Below are 22,113 nucleotides of genomic sequence, written 5' to 3'. Positions count from 1 at the left end.
TTACTTTTAATTTTTTTAAAAATCACTATTTAGAAAAACAATATCTATTTATTATATGTATATTTTTCATCAAAACTGCAGTGTGTGAAGAAGAACTGCCATAAGAAATTTGCGATAATTGTTTTTTTCAGTTTATAATGGATGTGCTACCATATATCCTCTAAATAGTAACATTTTAATGCTTAGAGAAAGGGATAGAAGTGATGAAGATAAAGTGCAAGGCCTAAGGCCTCGCATCAAAGTGGTGCAATTGAGAAAACTCTTAGAATTCATGTTCATCTGAATAGAATTCATGTTCATCTAATTCAGTTTGAAACCAGAACAATAGAAATAGAATATTGTAAAAAGTACACTCATATATTTCCATTTTCAAGATTCAAAAACTGTAAATAGAAATAGCATATGTAAGAATGTATATTTTTCATATATTATTAGACTGAAAAATAGGAGCCCGGAAATTAGAAAGAAAGTATAGAGTAAATAATAACACTGCTAAAATGATCTTAGTATGGGATAATATAATAGGAGTTCATTGTAAAAGAGCAAGATAACTTGCATAGGATACAAGAAAAAACCTTTCGGTAAATTTGTAAAAAAAAAAAATCATATGATTTGCTTTCAAGATGAAGTGCAACTAATAGTAAAAATATAACAGACACTGCCAAAAGAACTTCCAAAAAAAAGGTAAGTTTAAGGAAGCTGATACACAATACTTTCGGTTCAATGAATAGGTGTTCCAATGGACAGACAGGTTGCACAGGTGGTAAGTCCTTTACTGCGCCATGGCACCAAAGAATTACTCGGTCATTTTATCTGATCGAAATTGTTCCTTCGTCCTACCATAATAGACGGAATTGGCGACTGGAAAAGTGATGAAATTCCAGCCAAAAGCTGATCCTCCAATAACGTATGTGCTGGATGTCTGACTTTCTTCAGCCACGGATTGCCGTGCTACATGAGTCTGCTCCGACGACTTGAAACGTTGAGGTTGCTGCTGCTTCCCTACTGAAGCTACATCCGCTTTCAGATCATTGTATACCTTCAGTATGGTTTTCAGCTCTGCAATTACAAGCCAAAAGCATATTGCAATTCAAGAAACCACACAAACAAATATATTTTACACTACTACCTAATCTATAAGTATAAGAAACTTTAAACATGGAGAAAGTGTATTCAACACGTCAGAAGTATAACTGGTATTCGTAATTTGAACTATGATTTGAAAATTTGGTCAACTTACTGTCTCGAATTTCATGTGACGCCTTGCAGTTTTTGTAGTCAGGAGTTTGGAGAACCTGCAAGATCAAACCGCAATTATTAGGCACTTGTTATAGAATTTTTAGCAACAAAGAAATAGTCATTAATGAATCAAGATAAAGGGAATGAGATGACGAAAAAGTTCAAATATTTGAGACATCATCCTTCAATAGTTCAATACATAATAATCCAGTACATCATATAGTCAATGAAAGAGTTTATCATAATTAATGATACATCATCTTAAGAGGAGCATACGCTTGCTACCATGAAAGAAAAGAGACAAAAAAAGGGAAGTCCCAAAATGTGTACTGAAGAACTATAATGCTCAGATATTTACCACGGGGACGGGGACAATACGACCGACACAGGTATAGATTATTTTTGAAATTCAAGATAATATTCAGTTTTGATATGTTAACAAAAAAATTTATATAGAAGCAAAATACTTGTAAAGAAAGAAACATTTATTATTTCTTATTAATATATATCTATAATGATCACAGTTAATGAAAAGATAGCTGTGATCATAACAAAAATTGTAGGATTTTCACCTAAATCAAAATATATTTAACATCAACATAAACACAGACGCTGTAATGTCGAAAGGAGGTTGTGGAGATTTTCTATGTTTATTGGGGTGAGATTTTTTTCCTTTCAAAATGTAAAAAATAAATGGTTAAAAAAAGCGTCACAAAAGACTTGTAAAAATAGTTTAAAAAATGTAATGTCATATCCAGCCATGCAACATCAAATCTCAAATGTATCATGTAATGCATTGTTCAAAAAGTAAAAACACAATTTGAATACTTCTAGGACACATTTGAGAGTATACCAAGAGTATCGGTTACGATACGTATCCAATGCAATACTTATCCCATTTGTTTTGCAGTATTCAGGCTTCGAGGGTGAGGAAAGACTGTAGTTGTTTTTTTTTTCCCTTTTGTGGGTCTTTATTAGACCCTCTAATTATTACTTTCAAATAGTTGTAATTTGAGGGTTATTTACCCAATATGCAAGCGCGGACTAGTTTGCTCTGTTCAGTTGATACCCTCTACTGTTTTCTACTTGCATTAAAGATTTTGAATCTTCAAAGTTTTCAAGATTCCTCTCTTTATTGGGTAGCGGCGCAGCTGGTTGCCCGCTAGCCTTCCATTTCTGTGTATATAATATTATCCTCGATATATGTTTATGATAATAAAGTTTTAAACTATAAGTTTTCAAGATTAGTCACCTTCATGTCTAATTGAGGACTTCATCAATTATTTTTATAAATTGAAGCAAAAGAGATCAACTAGCTTAGGATTGTGAATAATAAACATATATAATATATGCTATGTTGTTAATCCCGGATAGCCAAACCCGAAACTAGAACAACAGTATGGCGTATAACTATAAATAATAAATTCAATTTATTAAATATTTAAGACCAAATAATTAGTAAAATATAAAAAATTTCTATTTATCTTCATAATTAACAAAGAAGGAAATGGGGCCATAATTTTCTATTTATTTTCTTCTTCATGAATCTTCATTTTCTCTCTTTACGCGATGGAGCTGGTCTGAAACTATGTACTTAATTGCACCTGCAGTGACCGCAACTGAGGCATTGCATAGCAGAGGCAGGCATTGTTGTTGATTCCAGAACATGGAATAAGGTCAAAAGTTTTCCGTATAAACTTGCTATTGCGGCCTATAACACTGCCATGGAGGGTACTCTTCAGTCTTCAGAAATTGCCTATGGCTATCATCAAAAAACCCTGCCACGTCATTCCTTCATGGCGGTGCCATGGCCGTATTTAACAGCAGTGAAGGCAGGGCACTGCAGTACAGATTTAGACATTGCGATTTAGAGCAGTGGCCATAGCACCCCAAATTGCGGCCAAAGCGTGGATGCACTGGCCGCAACACTGAAGATGAAATAAAAACCCAAAAATACCCTCATTTTAAAGACGTTTTTTTGGACATTTTGTATCCCCAAAAAACAGAAAGTCTGATTGGAGAAAATAAACTCCAACAGCGTTGATGTCACATTCTCTCTTCTCTTTGCAACAGAACCCATCCATTCTCTCTGCATATTTTCTTTTTTGCTTTATATCAGTTTTGAAAATAAGTAACAAAGAACTTTGACTGTTAGTTATGAACAGAATATGTGATTAATTTTGTGTATTCTTCTATTTTTGAACTCGTATATGTGTATGATCATAAACTGCTCGTCTTGTTTCCCTAAGGCTCGGTTAGCGGTCATACCGCCACCCATTTCACCGCAATAGGCAATAGCATTTTGGGGCAAAAGCTGTAACGATCCCCCAATCCGCCACTGACTAAACAGGCTGGAAAACCCCAGGTTGTGATTGGGAAGCCACCGAAAAACCTAGGTTGTTCTAACACAGATTGCAACTCAACCAAATCATTCGTTTTCCCATCTTAGTACCTTACTCATTTTTAGGACACGTCAGCAAAGTATGACCAGAAAAGGCCCGTAGGAAATAGCATTTAATTTCAACGGTTTCGGGTCTCCTATGATGATGCAAAAGTTTAAAGTAAAATAAAAACCAACAATATAACGCATATATATAATATCTTAATTTCCATAAATTGGTTCTACTTCTAGAAAGCACACCGCACTCAAATACCGTTACCTTTTCAATCAATTCCTTTAAATCATGCCAAAATAAATCAACTCTTTATCACGTTAGTAAGAAGAAGCTTACAATCCAAGTATCCAAACGCAACCTAACCTAGGTCTTCATACCGTAAAATCAATACACTACCAATACTAAGCCATAAAAAGAGAGTAATCCAAGAAAATTCTATACATAAGATAGTGAGATTAGAAAAACCTAACTATCCTATAACTTGTCCTTCTGCAAATAACTTGTCCTACTTACATGTTATTGACAATCAATGGAAAACCCTAAAGATCTAATAAAATCCCTAACATTGGTAAGCACACACATACCAAATTTGATATTAACAACACTCTACAATGAACAAAAGAACAGAAAGCTAGAATCTTTTTCACACAAATTCAGCCCTAAATCCAAAATAAAAATGAAAAAGTTGGAACAGCTAAAAAGATTACAAATTTGATATTAACAACACTCTACAATGGACAAAAGAACGGAAAGCTAGAATCTTTAATAGGGGTAGTAATATGTACGTACCTGGATGAAATGAGGGCGAAGGTCACGAATTAGGGCACGAATCTTGAAGTAATTGGAAGTGGAATTGGAAAGAGAGTCGAAAGGTCTCTTCTTGGATGTGGGAATTTGAGTTTGAAGAGTGTGTTGAGTTGGAGCGACAGTTACGTGTGGTTTGGCTGGTTGTTCCATAGCTGATGAAGTGAAATGATTTTTCTCTTTCTTGAATAGTGGTTATATTTCACTCTTTACTCTTACATGTTTTGTTCTAGGAATTTTTTTTTTAATAAACGCCATTGATATATAAAAAAAAAAAAAAAATATAGAGAAAATTCGGGGACATGAGACCTAACCCAATGAAACTAAAATACATACCCATCAAACGCGCAAAACCTGCTTACTCGCAATTGAGAGCGAAACCAAATTGCAAAATATATGAAGAACGGGCTGATTAGCAGTGAATTTAGATCGTAGAAATGAATCCAGATTGTAGAAATGATTAATGAAATTGATCGCCAACACGGTAACAAAACCATTAGCTAAAAACTTACTGATGAGCAAGTAATGAAGTCATTTCTGGCCCATCAACCGAGGCACAAATCTGAGGATGAAGAAGACCCATCACACAAAACAGCACCAAACAAACAAATATTGAATTGGTTTAAAAATAGAACAACACTCAATCCAACCCGTCAGAGGAGCCAATATGATAAAAGAACAATCACCCGAAGATTGGAGAATGTAAAGAACGGGGAATGAATCTGACCGTTTACACGAAATCATAACCCCAATCCAGCAACTTACTTTAAAATTGTTTGTTCACTAGGTCGAACAACTTGAATCCCACTAGTCAAATATATTTTATTAGGATCATTTGACTCGACTTGTCATCAAGTTTTCTTCTCAATTGATCAGGCATATGTCTATGTGTTATAGATCCATATACTTTCAGATGACTTAAGTTAGGCTTAACATCAGGCCAACATTCATCTAGTGTGATTCCTTCTAGTTTCTTCGTCGGACATCTATTCAAAATATATATGTTGTAGTCGACACTTCTTCTCCCCTAAATTCTTTAGGTAAATGCTTTCCTTTCAACATACTTCTCACCATATTCATGAAGGTTCTATTCTTCCTTTCAGCAATTCCATTTTGTTGTGGTGTGTAGGGTGGCACCACCTCTTGCATAATCCTTTCTTTCACACATAATGTGTCAAAGTCTTTCGACACATATTCTCCATCACCATTAATCTTCAAAATCTTTAGCTTTCAACCATTTTTTCTTTTGACCATAAATTTAAACTTGGAAAATACCTCAATCACTTTACTTTTCTTCTTGATCACGTAAGTCCAGAGTTTTTAACTAAAATCATCTATGAATGTGATAAAGTATTTGTTACCTCCAATTAAATCCACTTGGATAGGACCACACACATCACATAATATGATTTCAAGAATTACCTTCGACTTGCTTCCTGCATCTTTGTTGAAGCTATTCTTGTGTTGCTTTGCCTGCACACATTCATCACATAATTCATTTGGAATGTCGATTTCTGGTAACCCTGAAACCATATTTATTTTCAAATCTCTAATGTCTTTAAAGTTGAGATACTCAAGCCTATAGTGTCATATCCATTAATATCTACTAGCTGCAGTTGTAAGACACTTGTACTCCATCATATTTAGTTCAATCTTGAAGGTTCTATTCTGAGACATATGAGCCTTCAAGATTAACCATCCACCTGAGTCGAGAACTCTCATTATCTTATCTTTAATAGATACCTTATAATTCTTTTCGACCAACTACCCAATGCCGAGCCAATTGCTTTTCATTCCTAGTATATACAATGCATTGGAAATTACTGACCTTTTGCATCTCTCCTCATTATCAGAACATCACTAATACCTTCGTCTGCTAGAGTATTGTCATTTGCAAATTTCAACATGTTCTTCATCGAGGGTTTTATGTTAACAAACCAATCTTTCCTACCAGTCATGTGTGATGAGCATCCTGGATTCAAGTACCATTGGTCCTTGAAACGTTCTTTATCTCTTGTTGTGACCATCAACAACATCTCTTCTTCTTCATGCTTTGCATCACTCTCCTGATTTTTTTATTTTTTAAGACAATCACTAGAGTAGTGTCCATACTTCTGAAAAATGTGACTTTTGTCAAGTTTTCGACTACCACCTCTTCCTCTTTCTACAACACCATCTATTTGGTTGCTTTGGTATGAGGGTCTTATTTGATTCGACGAATTTCCATCTTGCTAGTTTCCTCTACCAGTCGAATTGTTGTAGCCTCCTCTACCTTTGTTGTCGAACCATTTTCCATTGCCTTTCTTTTCTTTTACTAATTGCACCTGCAAAGCCATATCACTTTTCAACTTGCCTGCGGCTCTTTCAACCATTCTTTGTTCATGAGATTCAAGTGTACCTCGACGCTCTTCTTTTGTTAGTGTTGACAACTCTTTCGACTTTTCTATGGAAACTACCACGTGGTCGAACTTTGGAGCCAATGACCTCAAGATCTTTGTAACAAGTGATCTTAATGTCAACACTTCTCGACATACCTTAATTTGATTCACCAATTTTGTAACCCTAGTGAAGAAATCAGTTATGCTTTCACTTTCTTCCATCTGAAGCAATTCATATGCTCTTTTGTGAGTTTGTAACCTCACCTCTTTCACCTTCTCAATGCCTCCAAACGATTTTTTCCAAAATTTCTCATGCTTCTTTTGTTGATTCAACATCATTCAATTTTTCAAAATTACCTGAATCAACATATTGATGAATTATAAAGAGGGCTTTATAATCTTTCTTTTTCAATTCTTTGTGTGCAACCTTTTGTTCATCCGTTGTGTTTTCAGCAAGTGGTGTTATTTATTTCTTCACAAGATCCCAAAGATCTTGATAGCAAAAAACAATCTTCATCTGTTTACACTAATTATCATAATTCTGATTCCTTAGAATTGGGAGAGTCGCTGGAAAATGTCCATTCAAATGATTTATCAGATGATTAATCGCAATATGCTTCCCAAGAATCACACAACTAGTGCTCTGATACCAGATGTTAGAATTACACCCGAACTTGAAGAATTCCGATCAATCTTGATGAACAAGAATCAACCACGACGATCGATTTCGCCACTTGTTATTCATTCTTGTCGAGGCTAACCCCTTCGACATTTCGACAACTACACAACTTCAACACACTCAGCTATTTCGACACCACATTGCTTTTGTCGACCAACATGCTCTGACACAAGGAATTACATTATCCACATAATTGACATGAAAAATTAAGATTAGATGAGTTGTCATGTATAAAATTCTGGTCTCTGATTTATTAGATTATTATTAGATTTTCTATTATAAAAAGAATTTAATTAAAATGTACTCGCAATGTAAATATATTTTACACTATCATTTAATCAAAACTGTTGATATGTTTGATATTTTGACTTTTATTTTTATTTTTTTTAAATAATTTCATTGAATAATTATAATACATAGATGAAATAAATTTTTTAAATTAAACTCTTAAAAAAATATATACAGTATGTTTTAAAAAGAAAAAGATTCTCTACTGGTATCGTAAACCGAAAACGGAGGCTGGCCACTAAAACGATAAAACAAATATGTAATTGTTTAAATATAGCATTATTATTCTACCTTAATATATGCACTCATTTATGAATAGAGCCATGTAAAACTTGGCTCTTCATATTAAATTATATCAAGCAGAAAGAGAAAACGAGGTATAGAGTAATAATGGAGTCGATGAAGAAGAAAGCAATGATGAAGTTAGCTTTGTTGCTTTTCCTCTTAAACGTCATTGGAATTAATGCTCATCTCGATTCAACATCTTTCATCACTCAAGTGCTTTCCAATGGTGATAAGGCTACAAATTACAATGCCAAATCCACAACAACAGCATGCTGTGAATTGTGCCTTAGCACCGGTTCTAACCCTCCTCGATATCGTTGTGCTGATGCCGGAACCACATGTCATTCTGCTTGCAAAGATTGTTTTTGTTCAAAGTTACATCCAACATGGTGTCTTTGCCGTGATTTCACCGACTTCTGCTATGACAATTGTAACACAAATTAAAGCTCAAGCTCCAACCTAAGGACATAAACGAGGAACTTCAATAATTATGTACCATGTGAAGAGAAAAAGTTCACTATAAAAACTAGTGCTTGACCGTGTAGCTTGTTTTCATCAAAGCCTATATAAAGGCATGTATGTTATGTTTGTAAACTATACCTTTTAGAAATTAAATACAATTAAGAGTTTCATTTTCTCTTGCTCACTCTCTTTGTTGTGTGTGAGTGTTTGAGTTTAGCATATGTTTTTTTTTTTTTTTATAACCAACATTATATTCAACAATGAGTATTAGAGGTATTCAAACCCAAATACAATGAGTAGCTGACAAAATCATCAAAGAAAATCCAACGGATATTTACACCACTCGTAGAAATTACAATTTAATCTATTCGCTCCAATTTGAAGCCACCACCAAGTAAACATCTTGATTTTGATAACAATGCCTTCCACATCATCTTCTTCATTGTTAAAGATTTTACCATTTCTAAACTTCCATATGCACCAAGTTGTTGCCAACCAAACAGCCCCCTCCCTTCGTCTTGACACTTTTCCTTTTAAACACTCTAGAAAATGCAAGAAATTCTCTCAGCATGTTTGATTGTTATAGGATCTTGTAGCCATGCCTAACCAATCCAGCACAAGTTGCCAAACTTGTAGTTTCACATAATGTGGTCAGCTTCCTCCGACAATTCATTACATAAAACACACACCTTATCAATCTCATTAGTAATTATTCCTCTCCTTTTGAGGCACTTTAGCCTTCCAGATCTTCTTCACTGCTTTCATCATCGCCACATTCCTCCAATTCTCCTACTGGCCCTGCACCAATCTAGCATAATATAATTTCACAGAGTAACAGTTTCCTTCTATAAAAGGCCACACTAAAACGTCATCTTTGAACTGGATCGGCTGCACTTTTAGCAATAGTTCACCCAACTCCCTCGCTTGCAACATTAAATCTGGATTACTCACATCCAAGTTCCGCTCAATCTTCCAATTCCATCGATTGTTCGTCCAATAACCATTTTTCGCAACAGTATAGCCCATGTCGGACACAACAACATATAGATATGGTAAGAGATTTAATAGTGATGTATTACCAATCCATTTTGAATTCCAAAAAGGAATCAGCGCACCATCACCCAGCCTCCATGATACAATATGCTTAAAACCATTATTTGATTCAGTCCCCTTAAATGACATTAAATCTCGCCACCAAAGAGGTTGTTTTTCCTTTGATCCTATTTCAATGTCGTTCCAGATGCAATTCCCCAAGTCACCGTAACGCTGCCTCAACAGAGCCGCCCAGATAGCATTGGGGTCAACACATAATCTCCAAAGCCATTTGCATAACAAAGCTTGATTGAAAGAATTCACATCTTTGATACCCAAACCACCTTCTTCTTTAGATCGACAAACAAAATTCCAATTCAGCCACGATATGCCACATTTATCAACCGAACCATTAATAAAAAGTTCCTTTGAATACACGTAATTTCATGAATTATCTGTGCCAGCACTTTGAAGAATGAGAAGTAATAGACAGGTAAGTTTGACAACGCTAAATTGATCAAAGTGGCACGTCCTCCCATTGACAACAATCTACCCTTCCATGTTGATATCTTAGCCTTCAGCCTGTTAACAATTGGCTTCCAAAATTCCAATCTTCCGTGATTCCCACCAACAACTATTCTAAGAAATTTGAAAGGAATTCGTTCAATCCTGCAAGAAAGAAATTGTGCAGCTGCTGGCAGAAAGTAATCCTCAATCCATATCCCATATATTTTGCTCTTGCACATGTTAATTCGTAAACTAGAGACCATTTCAAATCCTCGCAAAATTGCTTTCAACGACCAAAGGTTACTCCAGGTTCCTTCCCCCACTATTATCGTGTCGTCCGCAAACTGCAATAAACTGAAAGCTTCCTCCTCATTCACCTTAAATTCCTTAAAATTACCAATTTCGACTGCCTTGTTGACAATTCTAGCCAAACCTTCTGCTGCAATAGCAAACAAATAGGGGGAAAGGGGATCCCCTTGCCTCAAACCACGCTTAACAGAAAATTCACCTGTTGGACTTTCGTTAATCAGTACCGACATCTCATTTGTGAAAATTCCAGCTTCTAACCATCTCATCCACCTTTGACCAAACCCAACTTTCTTCAAAATCGCTCTCAAATAATTCCAATCCACACAATCATATGCTTGAGCAAAGTCCACCTTAAATAGCATACAATTTTTGTGTTCTCTCTTAGCATAGTTAATTATTTCATTCGTCAACAAGATACCATCCAAAATTTGTCTCCCCGGAATGAAGGTTGTTTGATTGTTGGATAATCTTCCCTATTACCCTTCTAAGTCTTGATACTAAGAACTTAGAAATGACTTTATACATACTTCCAATCAAACAAATTGGACGAAATTCCTCCAACCCTTGAGGGTTTTCGACCTTAGGAATCAAAAGTGTCTCACGCACTAACACATTAGTTAACATTCCAAAGGTGGAGAATCCTAATAACTTGGATGATTTTAGACCAATTTGCCTTATTGGTAGTTTGTACCGAATTTTGTCTAAGTTATTAGCTCAAAGGTTGAAAAAGGTGATTGGTAAATTGATTTCGAATTCTCAATCGGCTTTTCTAGCGGAAAGGAATATGCTTGATGGTGTTTTGATTGTTAATGAGATTTTGGATATGGCAAAGAGGGAAAAAAAGGAGTTGTATGATGGTGAAGGTAGATTTTGAGAAAGCTTACGATTGTGTTTCGTGGGACTACTTGAGATTCTTGTTGAGAAGGATGGGTTTTGGTGTTAGATGGAGAAAATGGATGAAAGCCTTGGTTTTTACTAGTTCAATGTCAATTCTAGTGAATGGAAGTCCGACTAAATACTTTGTGGTTTCTCGGGGGATTCGTCAAGGGGATCCTCTTTCTTCGTTTCTTTTCCTTTTAGTAGCGGAAGGTTTAACGGCGTTGATGAAGAAAGCAACAAGCATGGGTGATTATGTTGGTTTTAAGGTGGGTAATGATGTTCATTTTGAGATTCTCCAATTTGCGGATGACACTCTCTTGATTGGTGATGGATCGTGGAATAACTTATGGAGTATAAAGGCCATGCTTAGGGGCTTCGAATTGGTTTCTGGTCTTCGAGTTAATCTTTCTAAAAGTAGGTTGGTGGGGGTGAATCTAGAAACATATTTTCTTCAAGAGGCATCTACCTTTCTTAATTGTTTGGTAGGAACTTCTTCCTTTTCTTTCTTGGGAATACCAGTGGGTTGCAATCATAGGAGGAGGGAGGTTTGGAGGCCGGTGGTTTCCAAGTTAAGGAAAAGGTTGGAGTCTTGGAGATTTAAGCATTTATCGATTGGTGGGCGAGTTGTGCTCTTAAATTCAGTGTTGTCTAGCATTCCAATCTTTATTTTTTCTTTCTTTAAGGCGCCAAAAGTGGTTATTAAAGAAATGATTAAGATTCAAAGGAATTTTTTGTGGGGAGGTTCGGAGGATAAGAAGAAGATTAATTGGATTGGGTGGGATAAAGTTTGTCTTTCTAAGAAGGAAGGAGGTTTAGGAGTCAAACATTGTGGTTTGTTTAATGAGGCCTTGTTGAGTAAGTGGAGATGGAGGATTCTGAGTGGGGAGAACTTTTTATGGACTAACGTTCTTTCTTGCAGGTACGGTGATATAAGGAGAGCTATGCTTTCCAATTATGTGACTCATAAAAGAAACAAGACGTCGCTTTGGTGGAAAGATCTTTGCTCGGTGGGTTCGGGAGGAAGTGGTCCGTTGGAGAATTGGTTTCCATCTGCTATTATATGCAAGCTGGGAAATGGAGAGCACATTGATTTTTGGTTAGATAGATGGCTAACGGGAGGTCCTCCTCTTTGTGACCGTTTTCCGTCTCTTTACCGGTTTGCGGAGCCTCTCGGATCTAGAGTGGTTGACAACGGGTTTTGGATTTCGGGTGTGTGGGAATGGCGAGTTAACTTTGACGATTTCTTTGTAGAAGAAGGCGAATGTGGTAGTGTGGGGGATTTCATGCGGGTTTTAGATGGAAGAAAGCCTACAAATGATTTGGATGATACTTACATTTGGTGGAAACATTCTTCAGGTTATTCAGTGAAGGCGGCTTGTGAATTGTTGTTGGAAGGTCGAATTCGGGGTGTGTAGCAACCTGCCCTAAAAATTAAAGATTAGAGTCGCCACCTATTCTACCAAGGCGAATAAGAAACCTCACGCAGTTAAGAGATTAGGGTAAGATACTATATTCAGGTCGAGGGAAGGTGTTAGGCACCCTCAACCCTTTCCTATGGCTTTGAATCTAAGGTTAACAGTTTTATGGCTAAGAGTACTAAGGTAAGGTTTATGCTTTCGAGGGTTAAATAATTAAGGGAAATGAAACGGGAAAAAAAGAGATTTAGAGGGAAGGGGCTCGCCTTGTTGCCAAGTGCCTACGTACCTCCTTATGGAGGATCAGAGTCTACGTAGTTCGGAGAAAGGGTTGTACGCCCTTAGAGTTGAAATTTGATTTGAGATGGTTTTAGAGGCTTTTTGAATGGCCTATCGCAGTTTTGAATAAGGATGAAAATCCGTAGTTTGATTCGCAGTGTTTGAATGTTTTAGATTTGGGCGTACAACCCTGATTTTAATTTATACTATTAACCGCGATAATCGATTGATTCAATTACCATAGTTAACAGATTAATAGTTGTATCATTACCAATTCTAATTGATTGATTCAATTATCACTAATAATGAATAATGGTATTTTTATAATTTTATGAATTAATTTGTATCGTTACCCCTCGTAATCGATTGATTCGATTAAAAAGAACAACGAATTAGAATGGAAGGAAAAATAGAAAAGTTAATCATCGCAACTAATGAAATAGTTGAAACCATTTAACCAAATAGAAATTAATTACATTTTAATTAAATAGCATTTTAATTAAAATTATTATTGACCATAGTGATTAATCGATTTAATCGACACAAACAACAAATTGTATTTTAATATGAATATTATATATATTTATCTATAAAAATAATTATTAACAAAAATATATTAAAAAGGTTTGATTAAAACAAATAAACTAATTAAAATTATTTAGTTTATTAGGGTCATGATTCAATATGGTTGGTTTGAGGTTCATGGTATGGGTATTTATCCTGGGGCGTTAGATCTAAGATGGCTATTGATCCAATGGACAGGTACTAAGGGTGTACGGTAGACTATATGGTTGGCAGCGCATGGGATAACTGAACAAACCTTTTTATAAAAATAACATGGGAGCGAGGGATCGAACCCTCGTCCCTTTACTCAATGCTCTTTCACCTTGCCAACCCACCAAACGCACTCGTTTGCTTACCCCACGCATCCAATAAAATATGTAAGAAACCAAAACAATATGGAAATAACGCGCGCGAAAATTCAAACAAGCCAGTGCCATGATGACACATCATCATCGTCCCAAAAGAACCTGCAAATTCCTAAGAAGTTTTGCTACGAATCTGCTACGAATTGTTTCGTAGCATATGCACCTAGAAAATAGCGATTACCACATATGTACATATAAATATTTCGCAACCCATCAAAACCCCTCGTCTGAAGCATGCGAACCTGAAGACACCCTTGTTTTGTCCTAATTTTTCCTCTAACAAAAACCCCCAAATTAAAATTAAGAACCCTAATTCACCTATCAATGGTGATTTGCGTTTCAAGCATACAAACCCTAAATAAATCAAACAGAAACGTTCAGGGCACCAAGAACAATCAGAACATACGATCAATTTACCATGGATGCATATGAATTATTCTAATCGGCCACAATTTTAAAACCACATACCTTGGCTCGGTGGAGAACAATCTGGGGGTGTTGATGCTATGCCAATGTCCATTCACCTTCAGAGACCCTCAAGGAAGCTTTTGCATCCTTTAAATATGGTTGGAACCTTCTAATTCGCAAAAACCGAATGTGAGTTTTTTTTGGAAAATTTCTTGTGCATGAATATGCTTTCTCTGCAGAATTTCCAACCCTTATTCATGTGGCATGTGTTAGGTATTTATAGGCAACAGATTAGGTCACAAATTATAGCCCAAGGCCTCTTGAAACCCAATCTTGCAAAGTTTGTAAAGTTGATTCAAATCTTAAATGAAAACTTTCTATTTTGGCCAAATCTTATATCAATCTTTTCCCAATCAATATACCACGAAAATTATATGATAATATGTCATAAATGTGATTGGAATTGGCTCATGTGAATATTTTAACACAATATTTGATTTTTCCTTCAATTATATTATTTTAAATAATAAAAATCATATGAAATTAAATAAAAAGGTAAATTCGTGGCACTTGGTTTGGGTAACATAAGTGACTTGTGGACCAAGGTTGAATCATAAAAATATAGGCCCATTTGCTAAAAATCCCAATTTGAACCTCCTTTGTTTCATATTTTGCCTCCAAAATCACCCAACTTTAACCAAGCATATCTCACTCAATTTTTAAGATATGAAGGAGTTCTAAGACTTTTTGGAAACCTCAAGAGGTCCTCTATAAGCCACTTTGGAACATATTTTTCATTTGGGGCTTTTATCTTGATCATATCCTCTTTGAAAAAAACTGCTTTTGGAGGATGCTTGAAAAGGACCTATAATCGTTTGCATTGTACCTCTCAAATGAATCATTTCTAGCCTTGGCTTGTGAGAGACAAAGTTGTAGGGAATCCAATTTCCTTCCAAATAGGCTTTGAGTGGGGAATTTTTGATGTTCCATGTGAAAGTTATGGCCAGTCAAAGTTGAGTTGACTTTCTCCTAGAGAGACCCTAATTTGAACCTTTTTGTATTTGTTCATCTCTGAGTTTCTACTGATAAATCCTGATCAAACTTTGATCAAATTATGGATATACACCCTTGTACTTGATGTTTGATCGATGATCAGAGGTTTGGACCATGCTTTGATTGTGGTTGACTTTTAGGTTTAATCAGTTGACTGTGCATCTTGGAGTTTGTTTGAACAGGTAACTTTTATAGTTGGGTCTTGACTTTTATCATAGAGGCATCTTAGATCATCATGGGCCATGGAGAACTTGATTAGGGATCTTGTCTTGTTAATTCCCTCAGGAGAGTACCAAACCCTAGCTTTAGGAGACTCTTGCTCAGGAGAATGACTGGATGAATCTCTTGAACTTTGAATCATTGTGATTGGAATATGGAAGGCAAATTTTGGGGTATGACAGGGTGGTAGTCTCAGTGTCGACCTTGTGAATGCCTTGGTTCGCCTTTGGAAGGCCAAAATTCCTAGTAAGTTTTTAATTTTTGGTTGGAGACTTCTTCTTGACTAACTTCCAACAAAGGTTAATTTAGTTAAGCGAAACATTTTGTTAGCTTCTTCGGAGATTCTTTGCCCTTTCTGTGGGTTGTGGAGGAGGAGGATTTGGATCACCTCTTTGCTTCTTGTCCGACTTCTTCTCTTTGGTGGACCAAGATGTGTGATTGGCTCGGATTGGGTAACACCTTTTTTCTGGGTAATTGTTTCAATCGTCTTTCTCTTTTGGATCCGTCTTGTAAAACCAAATTTAAGGTTGATACTAGTTGGTTATTTGGCTTGGCTTTTTGTTGGGGAGTTTGGAATTGTAGGAATGCAATTGTGTTTGAGGGTGTATCTTTGAGGGATATTGACACCTTAGGTATGGTTAAGTTTTTTGCTTGGGAATGGTTTCTTTCATCTTTTAAAGGAGTAGAATCCATCTTTTGGGGTGATTGGTGTGTCAATCCATATGTTTGTATTAGATGATGTGTGATAGGGGGTTGGGGGAGTTTTTTCTTTACTCCTCTCTTGTAATTGTTGGTTAGCACTTCTTGTGCTTTTTTATAATACCATCTTTACTTATTAAAAAAAAACATAAAGAACCATCTTGTAGGAAAAAAAAATATAAAAGACTAACTTATTCCAATATATTTTGATCTTGGGTATATTTTTGTTTACTTTTCCTCTTTTAATATATTTTGATCTATTATAAAAAAAATCTACGAGCATTATCCACATGTGTCGTGTGGAACTCCAAACTTGCATGTGGGAGTCTGATTTGTTGAGTTGGGCGGATAAGGGAGATTATCCACATCGCTGCCAAAGATACGGAAATATCATGAAATATCCCACCAAGATTATCCATGCACATTTATCTAATAGGAGTACATTGCAACTTGCATACCGACATCCCAGAGTTTTGTGTTTACGAATGATGAATGGTATATATTATTTCTAAAAGGAGAAAAGGAAGCATTAGGTGTAGTCAATCAAAGATACAAAACTCAAGTCAAGTTAATTAAGATACAATAAAGGAAGCTTTGCTCCATTCATAAAAGTTTAAACACCCTCTAAACTTTAAGCTAATCATATGTCATGCCATCACTAAGTCTTTGATATTAACAATTCCATCTCCCACATCTGCAATACAATATCACCTCTAAAGAAAAATATGGGTGAGTCTTGTATATTTTTTTGTTTATAAAAAAACTTATATTTTGACAACTCTAATTTAAAAATATCAATTCAACATTTTTTTTCTATCCTTCTTTTCCTATCAAATATGATTTGAAGAATAATAACTTTATTTTTGTAGAATTTTAATGATAACAATATAATTAAGAACTATTGGCACTGAAATTTGTATAATACTCGATTTTGTTTGATTATATGTATCATAGTTAAAAGGATTTACCAATAAACCTAAATTTTAAATGGTCATTTGAACCTAGATGAAAGAAATGATCATATGTACATAAGTTAGCAAGTTTGACAAATGATTTTACGCAATTTGATAAATGAAATTATCATCTGTTCCTAGAAAAAATAATGATCACATGTGTACAAATAATGGAGTAGCCGTACCAAGACTAAGGCAATCATCTATACCTCGAGGAAAAAATTACTGTCTAAACTTAGACATACACGATCATTTATACCAGAAATGTGCCTAGATGAAAAACATATCACTTATACATCATTGATGAAGACCTGTTGTGCTATGTTATTACGAAGAATGTTCTCAATGGTCACATAATGAAAGATATGCTAGTGCAACGATTAATATTATAAGCATCAATCCCTACAAGTTGTAAGGCAAGAAAATTATCTAGTAAGAAGCAAGCAAATCTAAGACTAAGTTGTGATAATACTAATTTATAATCATGTTTGTTTATAATGGAAATCACTCAAATGAGGGGGAACTGAATCCAATCTTTCACTAATATTCTCTCTGAAGATCGGTCTTGTTAAATCCTGTGTTGAATTCAATACTAGAGTTCTTGTTGTCTTTCATGAAGATGTCGAGCTCGGTCTAGAAAAAGTTGGTAAATATGCAGAGAAGGTTTTTTTTTTGGGTTTAAAAGGTGGAGCAAAGGTCGCCAGAGTTGAGTAGGCTGATGTGTTTAAAGGTAAATAGGGCAAATGGTTTAGGAGTGAAGGATCTTAGATTGGTATATCTTATTTTGTTAAGTAAGTGGATATGGCGTATGCTTTCGGACGTGCCTTCCCTAAGGAAAGTGTAATACGGTGAACTGACTTTTAAAGAAAATGTTGCGGATAGCAAGAGTCGCCACCGACTTTTATTTTATCCAATAAGAAAGGCTTAAAGAACAGAAAAAGACCTTTTAAAGATTTTGAGTTCGGGGGGTAAGTTATACAAAGGGAAGGTGTAAAGCACCCTTTGCATCCATGGTTATCCATGGGCTCTTAATTGCTTTGCTCACTTTTGTTTTCAAAATGTTTGAATTGCTTAAAAAGGAGGGTGTGAATAGAAATTCGAATAAGAACTTTAGCTTGTAAATAAGCGTAGTCTTTTTGAAAAATATTTGAAAATTAGTGGGAAAAAGAGTTTGAATTTTGAATTTGAATTGAGCAAGCAATTAAACGCTACTTACCCTAAGTTTGAAAATTCGTTCTTTTAGCCTTTCGGGCGAAAGGGTCTATCCATACCATAAGGGGGCAGGAAGTCTTTCAATTGGATGTTTAAGGTAGGGGTGTTCGCGGTGCGGTTTGGGCGGTTTTGACGGAAAAAATCATCCGAACCGCAAGAGAAAAAATCGTGCGGTTTGGTTTGGTTCGGTTGGCTTTTAAAAAAAATCCGAACCAAACCAAACCAAATTAATGCGGTTTGGTTCGGTTCAGTTGGTTCGGTTTTTTACAAATATTCTATTGAGCCATAATACACATATAGATGACAACATAATTTTGTATTTAGACATTCATACACTATCAAATAACAACAAAACTCGTCATATTTTGACAACAATTTTCCATTTAATATGTAAAAATTAAATTAGAAAAAAGTGGAATATTAAATATAAAATAATAACATAAAACAATATAAAAAATATTATAATGAAACAAAATAATATAAGAGACAAGAGATTAGTGAAGGAGAAAAAGAAAAAAGTGTTGAGAGATTAGAGAAGAAAATGTGCGATAAAAACGAAACTGAATTACGGAACATTTACATAAAAATAGAAGGTAAAAAAGAAAGAATATAAGAGAGTAGAGATTATAGAAGAAGAAGGAAGATGTATGTGGCAAAGAAGGTGCGATAATGTTATTAGAGATTTGAGAAGATCGGGACTAAAATTATATGTGTAAGGATGAGAAAATTGTTGGTAATCATAAGGCTAAGGTATAATAGGTTTAATTTTTGGTTGGATGTGAGTTAAGTAAAATTTAGGTTGTAACATAATGCGGTTTGATTCGGTTTGGTTCGGTTTACAAAACACAAACCGCAAACCGAACCAAACCGTGCGGTTTTGTTAAAAGGTGACTCAAACTAATCCGAACCAAATGCGGTTTTTTGCGGTTTCGGTTTGGTTTGGTTTGGTTTGGTTTGCGGTTTTCTATTGGGTTGGTTTGGTTTTGATCACCCCTAGTTTAAGGGTCATCGAGATATCGTTCGCCATAAGACTGTCCCTTGCCATAAAGAGGGCAGGTAGTCTAAGGGAAGGATATAATAATCATTCTGTTTAGGCATCATGCGAGAATACCTTAGCAATAGGAACCATCATTTTTATAAGGCAGCTTCGAGGGAGAGGGACCATCATTTTTATAAGGCAGCTTCGAGGGAGTTTCAATAACTTTAAGGCAACATTGCTTTAGGTATCCTCGGAATCGAAGGGACTTGACTATTTAGTATACTTAGAGGCAACAAGGCAACAGTAATAAGGCAACAGGCAACAAGAAGGGATTACCCTAAAGGTGTGTGGGTGCACAATCAACAGTAATAAGGCAACAGGCAACAAGAAGGGATTACCCTAAAGGTGTGTGGGTGCACAATCACGTGGTTAACTTCGATTACATTTATCTTGTAGTATTAGTGATGGTTTATCACTCCCTAAGGTTACTAACCACGCAGTTTAAAATAAACAAAAATTAAAGGCAGAATTTAAAAGTCCTACGCTATTACAATAAACACCTGTGGGCAGAAAAATAAAGGCAGATATATAAACCTAAACTATTACAATAAACACCTGCAGGGAAAATAAAGGAAGAATTGGGCGCGAAAATAAAGGTTAAAATGTTACAAACCCTGGACAGTTACAAATAAGAGGGATCAAAAATAAGTAAAATATGAAAAAATAGAACGTTAATAAAAATTAATCCTAACTTAAAAGTCTAAATTAAAATTAATCAATTAAACCCTAATTAATTAATTATTGGTTAAAACCTAATTAATCGACTTAATCTCATTTGACTAAAAAACCTAAATTAATTAAATTGGGTAAAAACCTAATCCTAATATTTTTGCCAGTTTTTTGTGATATATAATTTGAATTAAATTAAATCCTAATTGTCCTAAGTTAAAATTAAATGTGAAAAGAAAAAAAGATTAAAACCTAATTCTATTAATCCTAATTGTTATTTAAATGGCTGAATAATCAAGGGTTAAATGGCTAATAAAACAAATAATTAAGATAAAGGAGAGGTTAGGAATAAATAAAAAAATAAATATGAAAGAACCTAGAATCGATCCAAGGCCCTCCAGGTAATAGGATCCCATACATTGCCAGCTGATCCACGTAGCTTTGTTGCATAAGTAACCAACCATAATCAATATATAATAAAACATGATAAAGAAATTAAATGAAATTGTATTTTCTACACGCGGGCCCCAGGTGCGTTTTGACTGTCCAATTGTGGTTGGAGAGAGGATGAGTTCGTTTGAATGGCCAATCGAAACGCCTGGAATTGCCACGCCATCAGTCAAAAAGTCAAGGAGGTACTGTTCATCTCCTTCAACATTGGACCCAGAATTTCGCTATAGATTTGCCACTGGTTAGCTACGATACCTGTTAAAATTTTCGTAGCAAAATATTCTGAAAAATCAAAACTAAAAGGAAGCATGTTAGCCACAATCAAAAGCACCCAGATCCACTGAACCGACTGCTACGAATTCAATGGAAGCCTTATTTTTCTCTGAAAATACTCGTAGACGTGGATTCGAGGCCGAAGCTTTGTTATGCCCTACCAATGGCATAATGCGATTTAGGCTCCAAGCTTATGAAAGGTGGTTCAAATCTCCTCTAAAACATTTCATGAACTCAAAAAAAATCATCAAATCTCATCATATTATAGCTATATGCGAAAAACAAAATTCAAGAGGCATGGAAATATGATGAACATGGTATATGAATTATGGATGCTTTCCCACGCTATAAACCGAATATACTTACCTTATATCACCTTAGGAGAGGAATGAAACGATTGAAAGGCTTTGACAATGCTTGGAATGATCTCCACGAATTTTCCAATTTTCTTTGATATTTTTGAATATTGAGAACCCTTGCCCTCTCCTCCAATTTTCGTCCTTGCTATTGAGTGATGTTTAGGATTATATAGAGGGTGAGATTAGGGTTGGAAATAAGGAAAGAAATCATGAAATTTGGTGACTTGGAAATATGAGAATATTTGAATGAAAATTTCTCCAAATCTTTCTATTTTTGCACCAATTCTATTTCTTGTATATTCTCCATTTAATCCTAGCCATTAGGTTGTATTTGATCTGAATAAATCAAGGGAAAAATATGGTGTGTCAATCATATAATTATTTGATGATTTTTATTTGATTTTATTTGACTTTTAAATGATAAAAAATCAAATAAAAATAAGATAAATATCATAATAATAATATAAATTGACCATTGGGCCTCCTTTGGACTTAAGATCACGTGGTCAAAACAAATGTTAAGGCCCATTACTCAAAAGTATGTATTTTACCAATTAAGGTTTCACACTTTTCTTGAAAATTGACCACCTTGTACCAAGCATATCTCTCTCATTTTTTATGGTATGGAAGTGTTCTAGGACTTTTTGGAAAGCTCAAGATGTCCCCTACAATCCACTTTGGAACATATTTTGCATTTGGAGATTTTATCTTAATGATATAGCTCCTGACAAAAAACAGCTTTTTGCGAGCTCATAGAAGGACCTGTAATGTTTTGACTTATATCTCTTATGCGGAAGCATTTCTGGATCTTGGACCCAACATCAAAGTTGTAGAGAATTGAATTTCCTTGATAATGAGCTTTGATTGGGTAATTTCTGATAAAGTATGAGAGAGATAT

The 22,113-nt window shown here is 35.1% G+C and overlaps 2 protein-coding genes across 2 annotated transcripts; one reads left to right on the top strand and one right to left on the bottom strand.

Annotated features, from left to right (window-relative positions):
* Positions 1–444: 444 nt before the first annotated feature.
* Positions 445–4,638, bottom strand: LOC131637607 (uncharacterized). The gene is made up of 3 exons (XM_058908203.1): positions 4,425–4,638; positions 1,241–1,295; positions 445–1,059 (listed from the first exon to the last, which is right to left on the bottom strand). Exons 1-3 carry the CDS (start codon positions 4,590–4,592, stop codon positions 797–799), a joined length of 486 nt encoding a protein of 161 aa, XP_058764186.1. The 5' UTR covers positions 4,593–4,638; the 3' UTR covers positions 445–796.
* Positions 4,639–8,174: 3,536 nt separating this feature from the next.
* Positions 8,175–8,513, top strand: LOC131637619 (Bowman-Birk type wound-induced trypsin inhibitor-like). The gene has a single exon (XM_058908227.1). It carries the CDS (start codon positions 8,175–8,177, stop codon positions 8,511–8,513), a length of 339 nt encoding a protein of 112 aa, XP_058764210.1.
* The last annotated feature ends 13,600 nt before the right edge of the window (positions 8,514–22,113 follow it).

The sequence above is a fragment of the Vicia villosa genome, unplaced genomic scaffold, assembly GCF_029867415.1.
Source record: "Vicia villosa cultivar HV-30 ecotype Madison, WI unplaced genomic scaffold, Vvil1.0 ctg.002056F_1_1, whole genome shotgun sequence".
Lineage (NCBI taxonomy): Eukaryota > Viridiplantae > Streptophyta > Magnoliopsida > Fabales > Fabaceae > Vicia > Vicia villosa.
The sequence above is the reverse complement of the archived record's forward strand: the minus strand, read 5'-3'. Positions and strand labels throughout refer to the sequence as shown.